Genomic DNA, 24,736 nt, shown 5'->3' with positions numbered 1-24,736 from the left:
GGAGTACAGAACAGAAGGGAAGCACATTCCAGCCTCCACTGTTGACCTGGGGACCAAGGGTGTCCTGGGAGCCTGCACCACCTGCCTCCCCTGAAGGTGCAGAATGGGAAGGGGGAGAGAAGCAGCCTGGCCCATCCATTAGCCAAGAAGGAGCTTTGCTTCTCCTCTTCCTGCCAAAAAAGAACACTCGTCTCAAGCTGCTAGACACCGTGGGACTGCAAAGCAGCAGTGACTCATGTGGTGAAGTGAGTCGGCCTTCTAATACTAGTGTTGCCTCAACAGGGCTGCCCCATGCATGAGGCATACTAACACAGGTGGTGGAATGCAGGTGCCCACCACCACCATGGAAGAAGCAGTGGCGGTGGCGGCTTCTAGGTTCTGGCAAGATCTTGCGGAGGCCTTGTGCAGCCTTCCTGAGACCCCAGCAAAATCACACGAAGTCTCTGTGCGATTGGATGCAGGGCTCTCACACAATCTTGCGTGGCTCTCACGAGATCTCACAGGAACTTGGAAGCTGCAGCTGCGCAACCCCAGTAAAGGGGGGCGGGTGGCACCCCAAGGGTGAGTGGTACCTTCCCGTTTCAGCTCAGGCGGTGAAATGCAGCAGGCCACCCTTGGCTTCAGTTGAGCTGTCTGCACAGCAGCCCTGACACTGCAGCCACCCCAGGAAAGTAGCAACAATGCTGGTCTTTGGAAGTTGCCACATGTGCTACCACTGAGCATCGCAGGCAACTGAAAGAAAGCCCCACTCCGGCCCTATCCATCAGGCAGAGGACTAAAGGTTGTGCCGTTTGTGTTTGAAGGTTTCCTGGGTTTGGGGTATCATTGCAGCCTGTTGCAAGCCACCTTGAGAATAATTCAGGAGCAGCTGGCATGGTGCTGTGTGCTCACCCCCTTGACACTGGTGCTTACCAGGCAGGACAGGACAGCAGCGAGGTTAGGGCTGCACAAACACATCCAATGGAGGGCCAGATTGGCTTTGCCAGTATGCGGGCACAGCCCTGAACTCACCATTGCCCTGCCCTACCCTGATAAATGGCAGCAGTGCCACTGTCAGTCAAGGGGCAATGTGGTAAATCTCCAATTGGAAATAAATAAAGGAGCAATCACCACCAAATGGGATTGGCATAGAGAGGCAGGAATAAATGGAGGTTGTATGGTAAGGCCAGTTAGCTTCAACTGGCTGCCTTCCATATTATGTTTAACTACTGTACTGTATGTGGTATGAGAGAGAGTTAGTAGATGGCTAAAGAAGGCTCTAGTCCTCTTGCTGAGGGGCTTGGTGGGTGATTGCTGAAAGTCTTGGAGGGTCTGTTGTAGCAATTGTAACATACTGTGCTAGATGCAGACCTCATATACTTAAAGCACAGTTGAAACATATTTTCCCCCCTCAAAGAATTCTAGGCATTGTAGCTAACTCCTCTGAATTACAGTTAACTTGCCATGGAGATCACATTGGGGTTTTTTGTTTTTTTGATAAGCCTTTAGCTGATCCCTTCATGCCATTGCCTTTGCCAGAGCTAGTGCGGTTCAGCAACTGCAAATGCACACACAAGATGAGTTCTGTGGCACCCTGAAGAAGACCAGACTTTTCCATGGCATGTTTCAGTGGAGCAGAAATCAGACTTCGTCAGGTGCATGACACTCTCTCCTCAGCTGGTAAATACTATCTGCCAACAACAGACGATAACACTTCACACTCTTTCTCAGATTCTTATGCCACGAAATCAATTTACCTCATAATAAATCTGTAGCTCTAACAAGGTGCTGCAAAACTCTCGCGCTTGCTTCTGTGCATGTTGGTTCCCTGCTGCCAACCATCTCCCCTCTCCCCCCACCAATGAAATATTTGAGGGGGCCAGGCGCCCCCCCAAAGTTAAGGGCCGTTGTCATTCAAATGGTGCGCGTGCACCATGTCATGCACCTGGGCGTACCTGCCCACCGATCTTTTATTCAAGTTGGCACCCCTGCTCCCCTCGCCTTAGGCCCAAACAGGAACATAGGAAGCTGCTTTAGACCTAAGCCTGACCTTAGTGCTGCCTACATGGACTGGAATCCCAAACCGGAATTAAGATTGCCGGAAAAAATATCAACAACCTCAGATATGCTGATGATACAACCTTGATGGCAGAAAGTGAGGAGGAATTGAAGAACCTTTTAATGAGGGTGAAAGAGGAAAGCGCGAAATATGGTCTGAAGCTCAACATAAAAAAAACTAAGATCATGGCCACTGGCCCCATCACCTCCTGGCAAATAGAAGGGGAAGAAATGGAGGCAGTGAGAGATTTCACTTTCTTGGGTTCCATGATCACTGCAGATGGTGACAGCAGTCACGAAATTAGAAGACGCCTGCTTCTTGGGAGAAAAGCAATGACAAACCTAGACAGCATCTTAAAAAGCAAAGACATCACCTTGCCGTCAAAGGTCCGTATAGTTAAAGCTATGGTTTTCCCAGTAGTAATGTACGGAAGTGAGAGCTGGACCATCAAGAAGGCTGATCGCCGAAGAATTGATGCTTTTGAATTATGGTGCTGGAGGAGACTCTTGAGAGTCCCATGGACTGCAAGAAGATCAAACCTATCCATTCTCAAGGAAATCGGCCCTGAGTGCTCACTAGAAGGACAGATCCTGAAGTTGAGGCTCCAGTACTTTGGCCACCTCATGAGAAGAGAAGACTCCCTGGAAAAGACCCTGATGTTGGGAAAGATGGAGGGCACAAGGAGAAGGGGACGACAGAGGATGAGATGGTTGGACAGTGTTCTCGAAGCGACTAACATGAGTTTGGCCAAACTGCGAGAGGCAGTGAAGGATAGGCGTGCCTGGCGTGCTCTGGTCCATGGGGTCACGAAGAGTCGGACACGACTGAACGACTGAACAACAACAACAACACGGACTGGCAGCAACTCTCCAGGGCTTCATGCAGGGGGCATTCCCAGCCTTCTCTGCGATGCCAGGAGTTAGATCTGGGCCCTTCTGCACGCCCGGCGTATGCTCTGAGCTGCCGCTCTTCCCTCGCACGCCCCTTTCCCCGCTGGCCTAGGGCGGAGTGCGTGGACGGCCCGAGTCTGCAGGGGGCGGGCCGGGGAGATGTCAGTGCCAGGGCCCAGGCTGGAGGGAAGCGGCGGCGGCGGTTGCTGGGCGGAGCCAGCCAGGCCGGCGTGAGGCAGCACATTTCTCTCCGCGGCGCCAGCAACAGCAACAGCACCGCCGGATCTCACGCCGCGAAGCAGCAGCAGCAGCAGCTTCATCATCATCATCATCATCATCTCCCCGGGCAGCTGGAGCCGCCCGGGACACAGCCTCTCTCTCCAGCATCTCGCCTTCCTCGGGGGGAAGGCTGCACGTCCAGGCTAGGATTACCGTGCCAAGGTAAAATGCTGAGCGGGTGCGCGCGGGTCTCTGTGGGTGGTGATGCCAGGCGCTCTCCTGCCCTTCAAGCAACGGGGGTGGGGGGTGGGGAGAGATGCTGCAGCCAGATCGCACCCCCGTCCCCTCCCTCCGGGCTGCAGAAGACCTCTCGGCTTCTCCCGTGCAACCCGAGACTTCCCCTTCATCGGCAGGTCTGGGCTTCAATCTAGTTCCATGAGCATCAGCTGGCAAGGGCTTGGTGGGCAGGAGTTATTAGTGTAGTGTATTTATTTATTTATTATTATTTTATAGGAGCAGATTGCCAAATAGTGTGAATTTTAATAACCAGGGGCGCATCCAAAGTCTTCAGGAGGCGCTGCCTGCCCCCTTTCAGGAGACAAATATGTCATCCGAGGGTTGAGGCATCCTTAGGTTGGTTTTATTCTGCTGGGATGCAGCCTATACTGGCGGGAGGGACTCGGGACAAGATGGCTATTCTAATTCCCCCCGCGGGAAGAAGAGGATTTTATCGGATTTGTCACTGGTTTGAAACGTGCAGTGCCTCAGCTTCACAGCAAAAAGAAAAGAAAAAAAGGGGGGGGGGAGCCTCCATATTTTTGTGCGTTTCCCAAAACCAAATACCTGCTGTGCTGCTGAGAGAGGAAAATGGAAGTGCTGCTATTTTAGGAACGCCTTGGTTTGGCTGGTACTGAAGGGGTTAAAGCAACCAGGAAATTAAAATATAGGCAGTGGTTTGGGGGATGATGACACCCCCAAACAAATCAGATGGGTGACCCACCAAGTAAGCAGGATGCAACAACAATATAATAAATTGATAATAAATTCCAAAGAAGATGTATCTATGAGTGAGAGGCCATTTTTTCCATTAGCAAGTTTCCCAGTGCAAGTCTATACACATCTACTTCTGATTTCTTCTATTTGGGAGTAAAACCCATTGAGTCCAATGGATTTTTCTTCCAGGGATAGCATTACAGCCTTGGTCATGGATAATGTTTTTAGCTTCTTAGAAGCCCAAAGCTTTTAACTTAACAAGCTAACATGAAATCTCATTTAACCATTAGAATCCTATTCAAATGTTTGTCTCTTGGATCATACATTCTAAGCTTGGAAAAGAGCAACTCTGTGTGTGTCTGCTTGGGAGTGAGCCCGAGTAGAATTTCCTCCCAAGGCCAACATGACACCTGTCTTGGATTCAAAAAATACAGTTAGGGTGATGGAGACCAGTTGAGGCATTTAAATGTTATCCTGTGGCCTCCCCTTCCAGAAAAAAATATATCTGGAAAGAGCAGGACTTATGGCCTTTAGCATTTAATTTGGTGGATAGAATTGAATTAGGTGCATCTTGTCTAATCTCAGTAACCCCATGAGAGAAGAAACTGTATTCAGGAAAGTTCTCTTTTCTGTTAAGGCACGGGTAGGAAACCTGTGATCATCCAGATGTTGCTGAACTATAACTCCCATCACCCCATGACCATTGGCCATGCTGCCTGGGGTGGACAGGAGTCTAGCGATAGAGGGTCAGGCAACTCCCTAATATTATGGGCATGAAAATCCTACCCCTCAAGTCATGCAACTATCCTTCGTTTGGACAGTCATTCTTCTTATTGGCCTCACTGCACTGCTTTGACTACATGTCAGGATCCATATTGCATATACTTAAGAGTTGAATAGCTATAGATTTATAGTTACAGTAAAATAAGCAGTTTTAATCCTGGCATTTTAAAATCTGCTACTCCTTTGATTCTGTATGTTTTACCTTGGGTCCCCAGATGTTTTTGGCCTACAACTCCCATCATCCCTGACCACTGGTCCTGCTACCTAGGGATGATGGGAGTTGTAGGCCAAAAACATCTGGGGACCCAAGGTTGAGAAAGGCTGGCTTATAGCAAGGATGAGAAACCTTTATTGGTTCAGGTGGGAGGCAAATTTTTATCTCCCCCCCCCACCCCTGTGGGCCAACTTTAACAGGTGGGTGGGACAATCCATCAGTCAATCATCTTGCATCATAGTGACATCGAATGATTGACAGGTGTCAAAGCACAGTGTTTTCCCAATGGGCAACAACCAGCTGGGTGTCAGGTGCTTTGGAAACGCAGTGCAAGGGTCATTGCAAGCTGTATAGTGCAATCCACCCTGGAGTCTTTAATTGAGGGATGGGTTGGAAGTTTTATCTTTGAAAAAGTAGCAAACTCAGTCTCTTGAGGGTGGATCACTATGTAGCCAAAATGGCATGATCCACTTGCAAAAGGATCTGGCTTGCGGAAGTCCAAGGTTTCTGGAAGTACAAAATAAACACACACAAAACACAGGGGAAGAGCATTTGTTCTGCATGCAGAAGTCCCAGGTTCAATCCCTGGCATCTCCAAGGTAGCACTGAGAGACAGCCTTGACGGAAACCCTGGAGAGCTGCTGCCAGCTTCCCAAATGCAAGAAAAAGGAAGGCTGACAGCTATGTGCCAGCCAGAGTAGGCAATACTGAGCTAGATGAACCAATGGTCTGACTTGCTTCCTAACCCCTAAGGTGGGGAGACAGACCCACAAAGTGGTCCATGATAGCAAAAGACTGACTGTTGGCAGTGTGTGTGTGTGTGTGTGTGTGTGTGTGTGTGTGAGAGAGAGAGAGAGAGAGAGAGAATGGAATGGAGTATCCTGGACAAGGGCATGGCTGGCTGGAATCCTGAACAAGCACACTGTGTGTTGTTTTGGTGTAGGTCTCATTTGTGTTATTCTAATAGACCTCCTGGAAACATGGAAGGACTCTGGATTTGGGGCAAATTTGGCTGTTGACCCTCAAAGAGTGAAGGGGAAAGCTGTAGAGTAGAGCTCTGGCACCCACTCTCTGGAGCTGGTTTTAGGTAGCAGTGACCTTTACCTGGGCTTGGGGTACCAGAGAATCAGGTAACATTAATGCAAAGAGGCCATGCACACAGCAACACTCCCATCTAACCCTTGAAACTGCTTGAGGGTTATGCAGTAGCATGTGGTTCCTGTGATAAACACTGGTTTATTTTGATCAACTAAAAGCTTTTTATGCTTGAGGACCTGATGAAACATGTGCCAAGAGTGCAACAAAGCAGGATAAATTGGGCCGAATGCACAAGCATTGTGCTTGCTCATGCTAAGACCCAATGAGCCAGAAATCCTTGCTTGTTGTTATGTGCGAGCACCGCCATTGCCTTCTTTGAAACATAGAGGCAGCAACAGTATTCTTGGTTATAGAACTGTCCTTTAAGAACTAGCTAGGGGTCAATCTTGCAGGTCGATTACTGTTGCTCGCATCCATCTGCCTCGGGAGACAATGGAGGAGTGCACCTTTGCGGTGGGGACAAATTATTGGAAGGTTGCAGCACCTGCTGTGGCTGTGGAGACCGATGTGGGAGAGATGTTTTGTTGCAGCTGAGGCAGATGAAGGCGTCTGGCCGTGCTGCTGCAGATGCACCATGGTGTTTCTTCTTTCTGCGCTCCTCCAAGCAGTCATTCCTCTGGTCACTGCTATGGATGCATGACCTGTCTGTCTCTAGGTACTGTGGTCTTCTGCAAAGGATTCTGTGGCGATCACACACAGGGTCCCCGGACGTTTCACGGTCGATTGATCCCTGTGCCACCACACTCTCCTCTCTCGCTGCCACCAACCAGGCCCTACCTGGTAAATCTATTGAGTCCAGTCAGGGTTAAATTGTAAAATCAAACCTATGTTTATTTATTACAGAATAACAAGCATGTGGTTTCATAAACGATTGCAAATAATGTCAAACATGGGTGTCTTCCCAGACCTATAACTCCCTCTACTAGCTCTCCCTCACTTAACCACTTCTCGGCTATTTACTTGGCTTCTATTCTCCTAACTGGTCTTGACTTAGTTTCCCTGTTACATTAACTTCACCTACGCACACTCTTTCCTAACTCACTCCCACTCCAACCAACCTCCCAATTCCAACCCACTCCCTCCCCCACTTTGAAATCATGACAAGCTCTCTCGAAGGATACCAAAAATGCTTCAGGACTATCCTTCTCTCTGAATTCAGGAAAGCGTTTTAAATCTATTTTAATATGATTCTGCCCATTAGTGTTATTACTATTATTCCTATTTTCCAAACTCGCTAATTCCAACCGTCTCATCTCTAACTGAAATTGCATTTCCTTTTCTCTCAATTCTTGCTCAGATCTTAATTTTTCTTTTTCCTGCTCAGCTCTATTTTTTTCAAGCTCTAATTTGAAGTTATATTCTTGCACTAATTTCCACTTTTCAAAATCCTCTGAGAACTGTGGAACCTCTACCTCGGGTGGGTTTGTAGTCATTTCTTCTACTCTAGTTTCCTCCCCCTGAGGATTCCCATTCTCTTCACCAGAGCTTTCGTATGAGGTTTCTCTCACGGAGTGTTTGGTTTTCTTGGGTGGCATTATGTGAGTTAGGACTGGTACTCTTTAATTAAATAAGAGGCTTTTAATCTCCCTTCTGTTCTACCTGGCTGGGCTTTCAAGACCTTGGTCCCCAAAGTATAGCTTTAGGTTTTTGCCTCAAACCTCTCAAGCTTCCTTCCACTGACCCTGCGTCTACCCACTGCCAGAACAGTCTCTTGAGATATCATTCTCTTATTTTGATCTCGGCCTTGCAGCAACCTGGGGTTTACCTCAGTCACACCCTAGGGCCAGGTAATCCCTCTGCAGATTTACCCTTTCCCTTTCCAGGTGTATTGCTTCCCCTCACAGGCTATTGGACTTATCGAATCCCGCCGCTGCCGCCACTTTTCAGTGGCGATCACACACAGGGTCCCCAGACGTTTCACGGTCGATTGATCCCTGTGCCACCACGCTCTCCTCTCTCGCTGCCACCAACCAGGCCCTACCTGGTAAATCTATTGAGTCCAGTCAGGGTTAAATTGTAAAATCAAACCTATGTTTATTTATTACAGAATAACAAGCATGTGGTTTCATAAACGATTGCAAACATTGTCAAACATGGATGTCTTCCCAGACCTATAACTCCCTCTACTAGCTCTCCCTCACTTAACCACTTCTCGGCTATTTACTTGGCTTCTATTCTCCTAACTGGTCTTGACTTAGTTTCCCTGTTACATTAACTTCACCTACGCACACTCTTTCCTAACTCACTCCCACTCCAACCAACCTCCCAATTCCAACCCACTCCCACAACCAACTGACTCTCTATCTCCACTGCCCACTAACTGTCATTCTGACTCCACCCCCTCTGGGTTCTGGCTGGTACCTGGTTTAACTATTTCACCTCCAGCACCTTCATGTTATCGTCACATATTCCCTCATAATGGGGTTGTCGGCCTTCATGTTATGTTTGCAGACATCTTTATAAAAAGAGTTGGTCTGCCAATGGGTCTGGTGCCTGAAGCCAACTCCTTGTCCTTTAGGATCCTGCCATCTTCCATTCTGTGGACGTGACCAAGTCAGGTTGATTGCTGGGTGCCTAAAAGCAGTGCTGGGGAACCTGTGCCCCCCATATGTTGAAACAAAATAGAAAATACTTTCCAGTAGCACCTTAGAGACCAGCTGAGTTTGTTCTTGGTATGAGCTTTCGTGTGCATGCACACTTCTTCAGATACCCCCATATGTTGTTAGACTCCAACTCTCATAAGTCCCAGCCAACACGTCCAATGGTCAGGAATAATGGGGAGGTACTGGGCTACATCCCAATTTGCATAAAATTTGCATATATATGAGAATCTGGGAAACTAAGGGTGGATCTGATCTGATCAGCATTGTGCCTTGCAGTGCATTCAGTTGCCCTACAAGCAAAGTTTTGTTAAAAAAACACAATTATTTAAATTTTAAAAAGGAGGGGAAGGAGTAGAAGTTGTGAGGCCAGCCACAAAATACATGGGTCTCAAATCGTTCACCCCCACAACAAAACCTTGCAGCCAAGGCATCATTTGATAGTAGAAATTACAATGTGATTATGTGAATTAGCCTGAGGAATCACTTAATTTGGTTCCGCTTTGTCCTCTTCTCAATTAAAATTAAGAAAAACTAGACTGTCTCAAGCTGCATAAGTTACTTGAAAATGGAAAGTGGTCTTGAATATCTGATTAAAGTAAAACGGTGGTGCTCTGTAGGTGAACAGTGCATAATCGTGGATCAAAAGGTCAGCTGTCATGACAAACCATGGCTGAGCATTCTTGCTCCAGACACATGGGAAAAGAAATAGGAATGGGGGTCACACACAAGTTGAAGGCTTGCAGCAGCTTGTTCCTGTACATACTTGTTACACTAAACCATGGTTTAGCATGACATATTAGCATTACTATTTATTAAATTTATATAAAATATGTATTTATAAATTTATATATATTGTTAATTCAGCCACTGTCTGCATGGGAAATGTTATGCAAGGAACATATTATGCAAGTCTCCATTTCAGAAATCTCCTACTCAGTAACAATTCCCCATTATGAATTGCATGCTGAGGTCTCAGTAATTTTTTTGTACATTTTACATCATAAAATCAATGGGATAGATCAGTTTCAGAAAACCATTAACTTCATTTGATGTGCTTGTCTGAGATAATAGTTGCTGGAACAATATTTAAAGTTCTCCAGAGATTGCTCTTGCTAGTGACAATAATGACAGTGACTTCAACATGACTACAATTAATAAGTCTATGGTGTGGTCCAAATTATCAACTAAGCTACCTAGAACTGTGCAAATGTAGGTTGTAATCCTGTGCACACTTGCTTTGGAGTGAGCCCCATTGAACACAGGCACTTACTTAAAAGGTTTGCTTTGTAAAGATCATCAGTGTTCATACTGAATCCCAGCATGCCATCAGATCATAACTGCCATTTTTTCTTGTTCCGTGATGTTCCAATTTCCATTTCTACTTCTGTGTAATGTTGCTTCATATTATCTTTCAGATAATATGTTGCTTAGTTCTGGAACCATGAAATGAATTTCCCTGAAGCATGAGAATACACCTTTCCATATGATCATCTCTGTAGCTGGAAAACAGGGAAGGCTATCTTGATTAACCTGCAGAAGATTTGATGAGCACACTATGGACTTTAATTGATCTGTATAATTTGGGTGATGGAACAATATTTAATCTCAATTTGACTATTGTTAAATTTTGATGACAACACTGCGTTGTGTATGTTCATTTCAATTCCTGGGCAGAGGAAGCTACAGAATCTTGAGATACAGTGTGTCCCTAAATCAGGAATGGTTGCTTGTCATAATTTCTACTTTCCCTTGTGCTGGGTCCAGCTGTTGCTCTCATGCAGTTTGTTTTTTCGTTCTTAAGTAAGAAACTTCACAGTATAAAACTATAAACAGAAAACTGTTCCACAGCAAAATAACACCCCTCCTTGGTTACAATGAGAATAGAATATACTTTTCCAGCCCCTTATTGCTGACACCAAGAACTGCAGATTATAATGAAGACCCCACAAGTACTGACCTATAAATGAAACCCAATCTTCATAGTGTCTGTTTACGACCTTGCTTGCTAAGAATATTTCCAGGGGCAGGGTCTTGAGTTTTTTATATAGTGTAGGAAATAAAATGATCCCATACAGTGAAATACAATTCTGGTTTCACTAGCCCTGTGATCACACATATATGATGAATCAGCTGCTTTGTTTCTGTTGGTTTCTAATGCTTATTCTACCAATAACAATCTATGGACAACTCTACAGGACTTTCCCAGTTTTTTTGATTAAGAAAACCCTAACTGCAGCTAACGTAAAGCATACAAGCTCTTTGGATCTTACTTTTGTAATGTTCTCTTCAAACACAAAACGTAGTTTGGGAGTTTTCCTAATCATTTGTCCTACAATTCTAGATATTTATCATAGTACTCTATTCCAATTCCTCTCTACTTGTGGCCATTGCTCCCAAAAGTGTGCATCAGTTCCTTTCCCCCACATCCTTTCTAACCATTTGGGGAGACAGACTTAGCTGCACATAGTTCCATCTGTGCAAAATTTCCACAGCATTCTTCCAATTGTATGCTGACCACAGATCTCACTGGCTTTCTGATGCTTTGGGGTTATTTCTTCTCCCAAACCCTTTCCCCAAATTATCTTGGTATCTATTACTGTTTCCACTAACATCAAGGATATTCGATTTGCTGTTTGTTCCAAAACCTTTGTTGCCAACAGCCTAGTTTTAACACCCATGTTCCTAAAACATGGAAATACATTCCACTTAAAGCAGTGTGACAAAGGTTCCATGTCATTTTGGGGGGTGGGGAGAGGAGCGGATTAGAATGCCAGTAGTCAGCTTTATGAGACGTGGGTGGCGCTGTGGTCTCTAAACCACTGAGCCATGGGCTTCCCAATCGGAAGGTCGGCAGCTTGAATCCCCGCGACGGGGTGAGCTCCCGTTGCTCGGTCCCAGCTTCTGCCAACCTAGCAGTTTGAAAGCACGTCAAAGTGCAAGTAGATAAATAGGTACCGCTCTGGCAGGAAGGTAAACGGCGTTTATGTGTGCTGCTCTGGTTTCGCCAGAAGCGGCTTAGTCATTCTGGCCACATGACCCGGAAAAACTGTCCGTGGGCAAACGTCGGCTCCCTTGGCCAGTAAAGCGAGATGAGCGCCACAACCCCAGAGTCGTTTGCCCACGGACAGTTTTTCTTAACTGTCAGGGGTCCTTTGCCTTTTTTAGTCAGCGTTATGCTATCCTTTGCATCGTTCCCCCTATCTAACATTGTAACTGATTTCATTTAGATAGCATTCATTTAAAAACATGTTTACAAAGTATAATGTGAGAAGTACATGCAAGAAGGGGATGGGTCTTCCTAACTTCAACCTTCCTAGAACGTTTTCTGTGTCTCTGTTAACAAAGCCTGCATTGAACAGACAGACGATGCATTCAGTTTCCCCACAGTGGGCATGCATTGTGCATTTAGGCCATCACTGCAGGGATCAATGAGGTTACCGGGTCAGTTGTTAACTGGGACAACTATGAAACTGCTATTGATTTTTCGAACTGCAACATCTGCAATTTTTGCATTGTCTAAACAAGGTAAAGAGAGAGAGATAGGTAGCATTCTGAGTTGTGAATTACGGTATCTATGGAATCTTCATACACTAATAGCAAACTCATTTTTTGAGTCTGAATCCATTTTCTGGTCAAAATGGCACTACCCAAACAGAAGGAGGAAATAACAACAGGATTTTTGGGTGGTGGGGACAACGACCCCCTGCAGAGATATAAAACATCCTTAGGAAAAACAAACAAAGGGCATGGCATGCTTACCTTTGGTTGGGGGGGGGGAAGGAGATAATTGGATTTCCATGGAGATGGTGAATAGAATGGAGTATACTGGAAAAGGGCATGGCAGGCTGGCTGGAACCCTGAACAGGAATATGGCACAGTGCAGCATTTTGTTGCAGGTCCCACTATGGCCGCATTCATAGAATCATAGAATTGTAGAGTTGGAAGTGACCCTGAGGGTCATCCAGTCCAACCCCCTGCAATCCAGGAATCTTAACTAGATCACATATGACAGATGGCCATCTACAACCTCCTAAGGGAGTCTGTTTTCCTATCGTACAGCTCTTACTGTTGGAAAGTTCTTCCTGATATTTAGTTGGAATCTCCTGTCTTATAACTTGAATCCATTGGTTCAAATCCTCTCCTCTAGAGCAGGAGAAAACAAGCTTGTTCCATCATCCATGTGGCAGACCTTTAGATGTTTGAAGATGGCTATCACATCTCCTCTCAGTCTCCTCTTTTCCAGACTAAACATACGCAACTCCTTCAGCTGTTCCTCACAAGGCTTGGTTTCCAGACCCTTTATCACCTTGGTCACCCTCCTCTGCATGTGTTCTAGCTTGTCAATATCCTTCTTAAACTGTGGCACCCAGAACTGGACATAGTACTCCAGGCATTTATTGCATTGGTTTAACTGGGGTTTGTTTTGTTCTTAATTAAGAAACTTCACAGTATAAAACTATAGACAGCAAACTGTTCTACAGCAAAATAGGATCTCATTTTTTTCTTTAGTTGCAATGACAACAGAATATACTTTTGCAGTCCCAATTTCTAACATTTTAGGACCTTCGAGCTATGAGCACTTGCCATTGTCTTGTCACCATGGAACATTTCTGAAAGTCACACATCACAGCACCAATCCACGCCATCCCGAGTAAACATAACTGTAAACCATTGGATTGCATCTTTTCCTTCACAGATGGCTCTTATATGCACCATAAGTGGATGGGTGAGGGAGTAGGGTTACCATATTTCTAGAAGTATAATTATTTTGCCCATTTCGCCCTTTCCCTGCACATCCCCACTCCCCCACTCTCCAGAAGGAACAAGTATGCTTCTGAATGCCATTTGCTGGGATCCACAATTGGAGAGAGTGCTGTTGTGCTCATGCCCCGCTTGAGGGCTTCTTATCAGATTGGCCACTATGAGAAAAACTGAGGCTGCTGAAGAAGTGAGAGACCATCTTGGCTGTGATTCCTAGAAGACCTGCTCCTTGCCTTGCAGGCCTTTTCCCACCTGGCCTGGGAGGGCGGGGCTCGGACTGACTCCAGCTACAAAAGCTGAGGATTCCAAACAGAGTCTTGGGCTGGAATATTGCTTAGGGGTTTTCGCCAGAGGACAAAGTGGAGGTTGTTAATTTTTTGCACCTTTATTTGGTATCTTATGATTAATGTGGAAATTTTTCAGTTTGGTTGTTTACTTTTTGGTGTTTTGTTTATTGCTTATGACTACTTTTGTTATGTTTGTAGTTAACATATCTTTTTTATTTGTTGTCTGCCACTCTGAGCATTGTTTTAAGGCAGCATACAAATAAAATGATTGATTGATTGATCAGGATGCTGGATTAGACTGGCCTTTGGTCAGATCTAGCCAGTCTCTTCATAAATTCTTATAATGGGGGTTCCTCTGGAACAGCATGGGAGGTGGCATAGGCGAAAGGGGCTTGGCAATAATCATCTCCCTTCCATTCACAGAAGCCACCACTGGATCAAAGACCCTTCTATGAATGGATGGCACACCCATTGGGCACAACCCATTAGCTCTGCTGGGAGCTCATTAAAAAAACAAACACTATTAACATTTTAAAACTTTTTGAACCAAATGATCCGAAATCCTTACAAACACTACAGCGTTTCAATGACGATGAAATGGCCTATTCTTCTATTTGGCAAATGTCCGCAAATGCTGTGTGTCACCCTTTCACTGTCTTCTGAGTTGTAGGAATCAACAATTGTGCTGACGAGACAGAATGGCATTGTGTGAAGGACAAAAAGGGTGATGTCACTGTGCATTTGTGCTGAGACGGCCTGTGGGAAAACTGTGCCATTCTTTCCCATCTATTCTCCGTCTATGGAGGAAGGCAGATCACATTACTAATGAGGAGGCGGAGGGAGGGAAGCGCAGAGTCTGGCTGATACTACATATAGTAGATCTGTGTAAATACTCTAAAACCACAGGCTGCATTCCAAGCAGCAACTTCATGCTGCCATTTAGAATCACAGCCGATTGAGTAACAAAGGCTGAGTGCTCACTACACATTTAAAGCACATTACTTCCCACAATGAAACCTGGGAAGCGTAGTTTACCCTGCACAAAGCTATAATTCCCAGCACTCTTGACAAACTACAGTTTCCAGGATTCTTTGAGGGGTGGAGCCATGTACTTTAAATGCATGGGATGTACACAGCCTAAAACAAGGGTGGGGATCCTTTGTCAGCCTGTGGGTTGCATTCCTTGGGGACTATCTTATGGGGCCTACATGCCACTGATGAGTTGGGCAGTGGATGTGACTCTTAGGTTCAGTAGGCTATAGTCCAACCATGCAAAAGCCAGAGGTTCCTACCTGTACCTGTCTCCACCAGGCAAGCAAGTGGCGTTATAGTTCAGCAACACATTCCAGACAGTGTAGAACTACACCTTCTCTCTGCTTGCACATGCATGCGTGTGTGTGTGCGCGCACACACACACACACACACACACACACACTGGGGTCACTGGGAATGGGTCTAGGCACCGTACCCCTAAAGCTATGAGATACTTGTGTCAGCACTGCAAGTGACAGAACCCAACTGCTGATGTGTCTGGAAATATCTTCCTGCAAAGTTGCCAGCACAGTTTAAAAAGCGTAGCAGCAGATCTAGTGCATGGAAGAAAGTGCTTACTGTTCAAGTGTCCAATTCTCCAAGGACAGTTCTGGAATTACAGAAGCCATCCAGGTTTCTGATTTGATCCCGGAATGTCCCGCTTTTCCTTTATCTTCCTCTCCATGTCTCAGAGAACAAGTGGTGCAAAAACGGAGTCCTGTTTATACTGGGGGGGAAATACCAGCACGAAATGAAGGAAATGTTGACGCTGGCATACAAAGCTCTTGCTATAATTTTGAAGGAAAATGTAACCAATCCACTTTAAATTCTTTAATTGCAATGCTTCAGCAGCCAGCCACTTTTTAGGAAATGCATGGAGTGTTTATTCCTTTATTGTAAATTGAGCCTTTCACACTCTAATCAGAACTAAGACCCAATGAGTTCAATAGGATTTACTATTGAATTGTTCCTGATCGTTCTCAGTTTCTATTATTATTATTATTATTATTATTAATTATTATGTCATCTTCCAGCTAAAAAAATATTTCATTTCATTTATCTACTAAAGGTATTGTACACAATCCCTTCCCTCACACATTTTTTCTTTTCCTGATGTAGAAGAGAATGTCTCTATTTCATCTAAGAAATGTCGTCTTCTGAGTCAGGGTGGAATATTTTGTTTGTATGATGATTGTAATAAGTTGAAAATTATAGAGAAAATGAGGATGAGGAAGAAATGCGTTTTTCGTAGTTACATTGGGCATATCGGATTTCCTGTCAATGTAGCCTTGTCACCCTTTTAAAATCCCTTTTTGCACCCATTACAGAAAGGGCCCTTAGCAACATGGATGCGGCATTAGCATTGATTGAGTCAAAGCTCTGCTAGTGTAATTGAGCAGTGAGGCATAATGCAAAACTAAAAAGAGAGTATAATTGGTTGTAGCCCTGAGTTTCCTCAATGCTTCTGAGGGCAATCTTTGCTCAGCAGTGCTTTTGTACCCATAATGATGCCATTACCTGACCCTCTGTAACAGTTCTCATATTGATTTTACTGTTCCCTCCCTTCAACCTTCCCTACCCTGAATCCAATTTCCCCTCTTCCCTTTAAACCGATAAAGTACCGGTAGTTAATCATCTGTGTGATGTTAATGAGGATTTAGGCTAACCAGCATATACCCCAAACCCCAGATTAGGGTGGGTTTCAGATCCTAGGCTGAGGGGGTGAAAGGCTAGTTATTCAGAACCAAAAGTTTTGCTTAAATTAATGCTGATGAGAATTTGACCACAATTAAGGCGCAGGAGTTGCTCCCAGGAGAGAAGGCCTTTTAAATTAAGGAGCCATGTCTGCCCCAAACTGGCTTCTATTAGTTAACAATGGTTAATAGGAATCTATTAACCTGGCGTGCTCTGGTCCATGGGGTCACGAAGAGTCGGACACGACTGAACGACTGAACAACAACAAATAGGAATCTGAATTCAGTGGTTTATTTTTTGGTTCTGGGTGAGAGAACCTTGTTGGGGTGTGGAAAGTGAATTTAAAGATTATGTTCACAATAGTGGCTTGACACAGCAGGTGATTTCAAGTCACATTTGCATGGAGTTGTTCACATCAGAGAGGGGCAGGAATCACCACCCAACACCCACAGCCCTTTGGGTTTTTCTGCCCCATAACCCTGGATCCCAGAACTCCTATTCATCAAATTATCGTCTGCCCCTGTGTGCTCATCTGGGCCTGAGTGATGGCTGTTAGGGAGTGTTCACATTACCACTTACTCTACATCCGGTTTTCTAATTGGAGTGAAGCCGGATTGAGAAAAATGCATCAAACAGCAGAATTTGCCAAGAAACTTCGGGATTGATATGGATTGCGGCTAACATCATGTGAGTGCAGCTTCAAGAATTAGCAGTGGAAGCACCCTGGATACCAAGAAAGCAGTTATTGGAACATACCCTTAGATTTTCATGGCCTTAATCAGGGCAAAACCAGAAGCTCAGAATGTGGTCTGGTGAAAAAATCATTCAGTTGCCCTTTCAAATTCCGAGTGTTGCTGCTGATATTATTCATTAACCCATCAATTGCCTTTTATACGCAACTCAATGTGATTTACAATTACCTGTATACCATGATAGTAGTTTAAAAACTGTGCAAAAGCAACAAAAGATAGGTCTAAAAACAAAACGAAATGAGGCAGAGACCAATTCATGTTGTCTAGCTTACTGTACTTATCATTTTATTCATTCTTTTACTGATCTCCAGCCGTCACTAGGGAATTACCAAGTTATGCTTACAGTTGCATCAGAATCCCCCCCATGCCAATCAAAAGCAGAAAAGAGACCTCAATTCCCCCCCCCCTTTTTCCAAAATCTAAATTTGCTACTTTTGCTTTCTAACAGGGAATCACCATGTCTGACAAGAGCGATTTAAAAGCAGAGCTTGAACGCAAAAAGCAGCGTTTGGCTCAGATAAGAGAGGAGAAGAAACGGAAGGAAGAAGAAAGGAAGAAAAAAGAGGTAAGGCTGCTGAAGCTCCCATCTTTGTTTATTTATTTGGATGTATATTCTCTACTGTCCTCTGGACATAAGTCAGTGCTTTTTTTCTGGGGGTTCTCAACGGTACGCAGTACTGGCACCTTTTTTCAAGAAGAAAAGCACTGACATAAGTATATATAAGCTATGCTGCTTATGGTGTTCCCAAATTAGCTTATTGACTTATTATTATTATTTTATTATTAGAATCCTGTCCTTTCAGTCACTTTGTATAGGAAGACATCTCTATTAGCTTTTATATCACAGCTTGGATCCAGTTACTGCAGGTGTAAACAGGCTGATCCTGTCAGGTGGGGAGAAAAGTTTTGGACTGAATCTGGAACACCCATCTTCAAGTCTTAACTCAGCGTGGATTCACTGTGCTTTAAGTGAACTTCTACCCAGAGTAGCTAATCCACAGCTCAAAGGTTGCATACAGTCCTACAGGAGGGTTCAAATCCCCCCATTAGAAAAGGTTTTGTTTAACTGATCCTGTGGATCCCATGCAGTGATATGTTGCCAAAAGCTTATTTTTGCCCCACCTCAATGTTATTTCAGTTTTTTAAAAATGTAAATACTGTATACATTTAATTCTTTTTAACTGACTGATGCTGTAATTCCCAAAGGTTCCATGTGTCTATTTTTAAATATATTTATTGTTCCTTTACAACCTGTCTCTCTCTCCCCCCCTCCCTTACGTTTGTGACTGGCTAGCCTGGTTGCTACGGTAGCAGATTTGCACTTACTGTTTTTCAGCAAAGTAAACGATAATTGCTGCTGCATTTTAGCCTCCTGGCTTGGTAACATCTTTTAGTTCTATTAAGGTTTGACTGGCATATTAGTTTATTTGTCCTTGACGATATGCGTGAGGTTTTTTTTCATTAGGGGGATTTGCACTTCTTTTTTATTCAGTCACTTAGCGAAATAGAGATGAGAATTGACAGGGAACGGATACTCATTTTCATGCAAAGTCAAGGAAGCATTAAGTGATTATGTTTCTTTTCTTTCAGATGTCAACATTTGCTGCAGTTTAAAGCACCTGTTATCCCTTTTCTAATAACTGGTTTGCTTTAAACTGACACTTTAATATCGTACGTGCATTTCATACCATTATTGGGCTTTGCTATGAGAAATTGACGTTGCAAATTTTGTTTTTTTGCTGTCTTCCTTCCATTTTTGCACTTTTGATAGTTCCCTAGAAGCAACTGACACACACATACACAATTGCTGAATGAATCCCACCTTTGCTAAGAGTGCTGAAAGTTGTTGGGAGACCCTTCTTTCCCTCACAGAACTACAGTTCTCAGAAGAGGGCTTGATGGTTAAACCACTCTGAGAATTGTAACTCTGGGAGGGGGAATAGGGGTCTCCAAACAACCCTCTGCACCCTTAACAAACTACACCTCCCAGAATTCTTTGGGGGAAGCCATGTTGTTTTCTGCTGCTCCAGAGAAGCGGACACGGAGCAATGGATTCAAACTACAAGAAAGAAGATTCCACCTAAACATTAGGGAAGAACTCTCTGACAGTAAGAGCTGTTCAACAGTGCAATTTGCTGCCTAGGAGTGTGGTGGAGTCTCCTTCTTTGGAGGTCTTTAAGCGGAGGCTTGACAGCCATCTGTCAGGAATACTTTGATGGTGTTTCTTGCTTGGCAGGGGGTTGGACTGGATGGCCCTTGTGGTCTCTATGATTTTATGACTGTTTAAAGTGGTATCATAGCGTATGGTGTGGATGTGGCCCAAGATGCACCAGGAATGGAGGGGGGGGGGTAACCATTTCCTATTCCACCAAGGGGAAAGCTGTCAATAGTGTCAGGAAACACCATCCTCCTTTAATTTCAGTTTTCTTTCGCCTCAGCTTATTGTCCGATACTATTATTTCAGTCAGATTTTCAGCAAAAGAAAGAACCAACTCAGGAAGATTCTGATCTGGACCGGAAGAGAAGGGAGACAGAAGCTTTACTGCAGAGCATTGGTATTTCTCCAGAACCACCTCTAGGTATTCAGAGAGAGACCTATTCAAAACATTGTGGCCACCGTTTAAGATCCACACATTCTTTTGACTGTAGCATGCTTTTCTTTTCTTGGTTTTTGGCTGTTGTTCATAACATTGTGTTCTGCTTAAACACCGTTTCGTATCGCCCCAATAACCAATTCAGAGCATTTCTGCTTCTTAGCTGTGCTGAATCTCAGTGTGTCTATTATGTGTCATTCTCATCCAGACATTTCAAAATTGTTTCTCTGTGGGCCACGCCACTTGCACCATCTTGGGCTGTCGCTGTTCCATTCTTCTGAAAATTGGCTTGGGTCCACTTCATTCATCTGATTCTTTCTTACGTGTAATAGTTGCCCCTTTGAAAACAGAGTCCTTTATTGACCTTTAAAACAAGTATCATTTTAAAAAAATTAGAAAAGAAACATAAATTTATACATACACGCTGTGCATTTAAAACACATTCCAAGCACATTTTCTCCCTCAGAGAATTCTGGGCACTGTGGTATACCCCTCACAGCGTTACAGTTTGCAGCAACGCTTAACAAACTACAGTGCCCAGAATTCTTTGAGGTGGAAAATGTGCTTGGAATGTGCTTGTTTGATATACATGTCCCTTGCTCCCACCCTTTTCCTGCAGTTTTGTTTCATTCCGTCCTAATCGTAGACCTATTTAGGCATCCATAAGTGATTTACATGAACATGCGACAGAGGTAGAGCAGGTATGCTAGGCTCCATTCACTCTGCCCCACCTCGGTTCCCATTGCCCTCTGTGAGTTGGAAGGTGACTTTTTTTGCTGTGGGAAAGTCTCCTGCACTCATGGAAACTCCCTAAGCGTTTTAGAAAGAGGCATTGTCACAGTTCAAGGATATTCCAACCTCGCAAAGAAGGTGAGGAGCAGACCTCACAAGGGATGTGGCTTGCAAAGATGACCTGCTAGGGGGCGTGGCCCAAGAAGTGTTCTATGGGCTGGATAGAGGTTGGAAGGTCCACCTTTGTCTCCTGGACCTGATGTTTGCCACCTGGGCCTAAGCTGTGTAGGGCTTTTAGGAATGTGAAATCTGAGGTCTCCAACATGAGCCAGCATGATTGATGTAGCAGTTAGAGTGTTGGACTAAGACATGGGAGACCAGGGTTGAAATTCCCACTCGGCCATGAAGCTCACCAAGTGACCATGGGTCAGTCACTGTCTCTTCACCTAACCTACCCCATAGTGTTGCTGTGAGGATAAAATGGTGAAGAGGAGATCTATGGCTCCACTGTGAGCTTCTTGGGGGTGAGATATAAATAAATTAAATAAGCATATTGCCTAGTGTGGATCATGGCTTCAGTTCTGTAAGCCAGCAAGAAAACCTGGAGCCAGCACTGATGGCCATATTAAAATACGGCATGATGCATCTCTTGGCTGTAAAGCCATGATTCTCTGTGTAGGCTATTCATGCAAATTAAAAACCAGCTCCTCCCGATCCAGATAAAGCCAAAGAAGCAGAATGGATGCATAATAAGCACATCACCTACCACTTCACACCTGTACCTGCCAAAGGGCTGTCATGAAAAATGAATGCCTTTTGCACTCGCAATTCGTTTTAGTGACAGTTCCTAGTGAGAATATGTGTAAGGTGTTGGACCTCGTGCCACGGCCGATCCATTTGATTGGCACTTCTGCCAGGAGATGTGAAGGATTTAGCTAGGAAAAGGAAAAAAAGGGAAATGCAGTTAGGAAATTATTTTTGATTTGACAAAGTAAAACAGTGTATTTTTAAATGCCCAAATTGAAACAGGCAATGTCACATTATAAGATTTACATTTTCCTCCGTGTGGCTGCCATGAAGATTAGTCAAAGTAGAATTGTTTCTGCATTGCCTGCCCCCTTGCCAATCTAGATTCAAAAAGCATTCCCACTTTAAAAGTGTGATTGGTCTATCTTTGCTTTCAGTGCTTGAAATGGAAAGGTTCCACACCTTGTCTTTTTTTGTGATGTTGGGGGGACTTATTAAACTAAATCATCAAGCAGTCTTACTTTGGCCGTTGGGCCTAGGCTGAGTACTGTGTGATCAAGCTATCTGACTTACGTTTTGCCTTCACTTCACTTGGCAGGGTCCCAACCAATTGCCCTCCTGCTATTGGATTAGTTTTGAAGTTCCCAAGTTTTAAACAAGCTGGGTTCTGTGACCCTGCAGTCATTCTGCAGAAATGCCTATCTAGCCTCCTCCTGTACAACAGGGGAAGAATGAAAACCAGAGCCTTCCAGTGAAATCATTGGTGGTATAACACTTTCACGGTTCTGGCAGAAAAATGCCGAAGCTGTTTGGATCAGGCTAAAAGCCTTGCAGTGTAGATTTGCGTCAGGTGGCATTAGGCAGCGATGGAGCATGCCTTCCCAGCACCCAGGATGTGCCTGGGGAGCGGGGCACGGAGGGTGACTTGAGGAGGACGCAGGAGGGCAGGCATGCACCCTTCCAGTCAATCCGATTGGTCTGATTGGAAGGGTGCATGCCTGTTGCGTCCTCCTGACGCCCTGCCAGTCCCACGCTGTTTTGCGAGGCTGGGATGTGGGATTGGACTCTCAAAGTAGCGCTGGGCTAGCAGGGGCAGTGTGAGGAGCAAAATGCACCCTGGGAAAAAATGCGCCCATGGTAACAGTCCCCCTCGCCCTGCCCATGCAGACAGCCAATTAGAGCAGCAGGCTATGGAGCAACGTACTAACACAATGTATATTAGCAACCCCAAACGCCCAATAAACTGTTTTATCTTGAAAGAGACATTAAACAACTGCAGTATGACTTTTCTGTCCCATGTAATGAATTATCTCCAACTAAGTTCTACTCAGAGGAGACCCTTTCAGATTACTGGACCAAAGTTAGTCATGTCCAGTAATTTTAGTGAGTCTACTCTAAGTATGACCAGCATTGGATATAAGCCAATGTTTGCTCAGGCAACTGCAGCTCTCATAAAGAAAATCCTTTTAACACTATGCGGAAACAATATTTTCCATTTTCCATTACCCTTAACTTTTTTTAAAAAAAGATATCCAAGGTCTATATAACTTCTTTGAATATGTTTCCATGTCTAAATTTTTTTTAAAATAAAAACTCAAAAGATTTGGTCTTAACATTGAGTGCTGATACTATCATAACTCGCTTTCAGGCCAATCTAAAATTCATTTCAACTTTTATTTTGCCAAAATATTTAGAATTCACTTGACTTTCTTCCTTTTCCTTTCCTTTTCTCTTCTCCTTCTTTTGGTTTCACCATTTCAAACTCTTCCACTCATCCAACCGTTTTATCATTTCGGATCCTCGCTTATGATTTGTCTTACACTGCTCTTCATCAGTGCAGTCGCTGCATGTTTTAACATGGGATACCTGTTATTTTCATTATTTAGTCCCAACCCCTATGTCTCCCTCTCCGAAATCAGTGAGCACCCCCAGTGAAGCCGGAAGCCAAGATTCGGGAGACTTGGGACCTGTAGGAAGGTAAGATGAAATTCTCTGTCAGTGTATGCTCTTTGCTTTCATTGTGGATTCCTTTGATGTGAATGCCTTTCCTTCCATGCCATGCCACCCAGTTGTAAATATTGGGTAGAGCCAGGACTGGCTCTACTACTGACCAGAGTGGGGCGGCCACCTCAGGTGATATATTTTGCTGAACTTCTTCATCAACACAGAGTGTGCGCAGCAAATGGAGCGTAGAAATAAAAAGCTGTCCTCAATATCTTTTCTTAGTTTTATTTTTGAAAACATAACAGCCAAACGCTGCACGCCATCACTCCTCCTCACCAGCAGCTTACAAGACATTTGATCAAATTAAATACAGTTTCAGTTAACCAGTTTATCCTATCACATCCCTTCCTGCACCCGGTGCAGAAAGTAACTCTCCTTTTAATTAGGCAAAAAGTCGAGAGACCACAGGTGTGCAGCTAAGTAGGTCAAACTGCAAATATACACCTCTGAAACCAACCTGGTGCCTGAGTAGCATTATTGACCACTTTAAGATAAAGAAAAACCAACAGTAAGATGACAGATGTGTGTGTGCCACACAGCTTGCCTTGCTAGCCTGTTGCCTTAAGGTTTGGTGGGTGTTGTCTCATCAGCAGTGTGTTGTCCTCCATGTGTTGTTGAGCATCAACTCCAATCAGCCTGTGCCTTTCTTGAATTAGTGAGAAAGATGATGGGGTCTGGAAATGCACCTGTTCTATTGGAGTACAATAAAAGGAGCCAGTAGGTTGGAGGTTGGGAACCTTTTTCAACCTGAAGACTGCATTCCCTTTTCAGCAACCTGCCATGGGCCAGTGGTGGGGGAGGCACAAAACGGGCAAAACAACAAATGTAAATGTTACCTTTGCAGACTAGATTTGTTTCCAGGGCTAGCCCAAGACATTTTGGCACCTGAGGCAAACCACAAAAATGGCACCCCCCTCCCTGTCAGGGAAGAAGGGGTGAGTGAATATCTACATCAGGAACATGGGGGGAAATAAAGATGCACATTGGTATCTGCTGCCTCTGTGGATTGCACTACCTGAGGCAGTCACCTCAGCTTGCCTCATGGGTGGACCGGCCCTGCTACTTTCTATATGCACACACACACACACATATTACATGTATTATCAGATTTCAAGGATATATCCAGCTAACCCAAAACACTCAAGGAAGGTGTGAAGCAGGACTGGTGAGAATCCCAAACAAACAGAAAGCATGAGAGAAAATGTAGCTTTAAATGAGTTTTTTTTTTAAAAAAAAAAGGGATGTAGAGATGAATTGCTGTGGGCATCAGGAATATACAGTGTTGTTTTAAAGC

At 44.4% G+C, this 24,736-nt stretch overlaps 1 protein-coding gene across 6 annotated transcripts in view; it reads left to right on the top strand.

Annotated features, from left to right (window-relative positions):
• Positions 1-3,122: 3,122 nt before the first annotated feature.
• DYNC1I1 (dynein cytoplasmic 1 intermediate chain 1) overlaps positions 3,123-24,736 on the top strand; it is a 190,089-nt gene continuing 168,475 nt past the window's right edge. For 2 of the 6 annotated variants that reach the window (XM_033165251.1, XM_033165249.1), the window contains exons 1-4: positions 3,124-3,369; positions 17,814-17,930; positions 19,830-19,944; positions 23,358-23,415. In XM_033165251.1, the coding sequence (XP_033021142.1) occupies positions 17,823-17,930; positions 19,830-19,944; positions 23,358-23,415 (281 nt within the window). In that variant the 5' untranslated portion in view covers positions 3,124-3,369; positions 17,814-17,822. Of the gene's footprint in view, positions 3,370-17,813; positions 17,931-19,829; positions 19,945-23,273; positions 23,416-24,736 lie in introns of all 6 variants that reach the window. The other 4 variants (XM_033165250.1, XM_033165247.1, XM_033165245.1 and 1 more) reach the window with 3 other exon arrangements.

This window comes from Lacerta agilis, chromosome 12 (assembly GCF_009819535.1).
Source record: "Lacerta agilis isolate rLacAgi1 chromosome 12, rLacAgi1.pri, whole genome shotgun sequence".
Taxonomy (NCBI): Eukaryota; Metazoa; Chordata; class Lepidosauria; order Squamata; family Lacertidae; genus Lacerta; species Lacerta agilis.
This window is presented reverse-complemented; position numbering and strand designations above follow the sequence as displayed.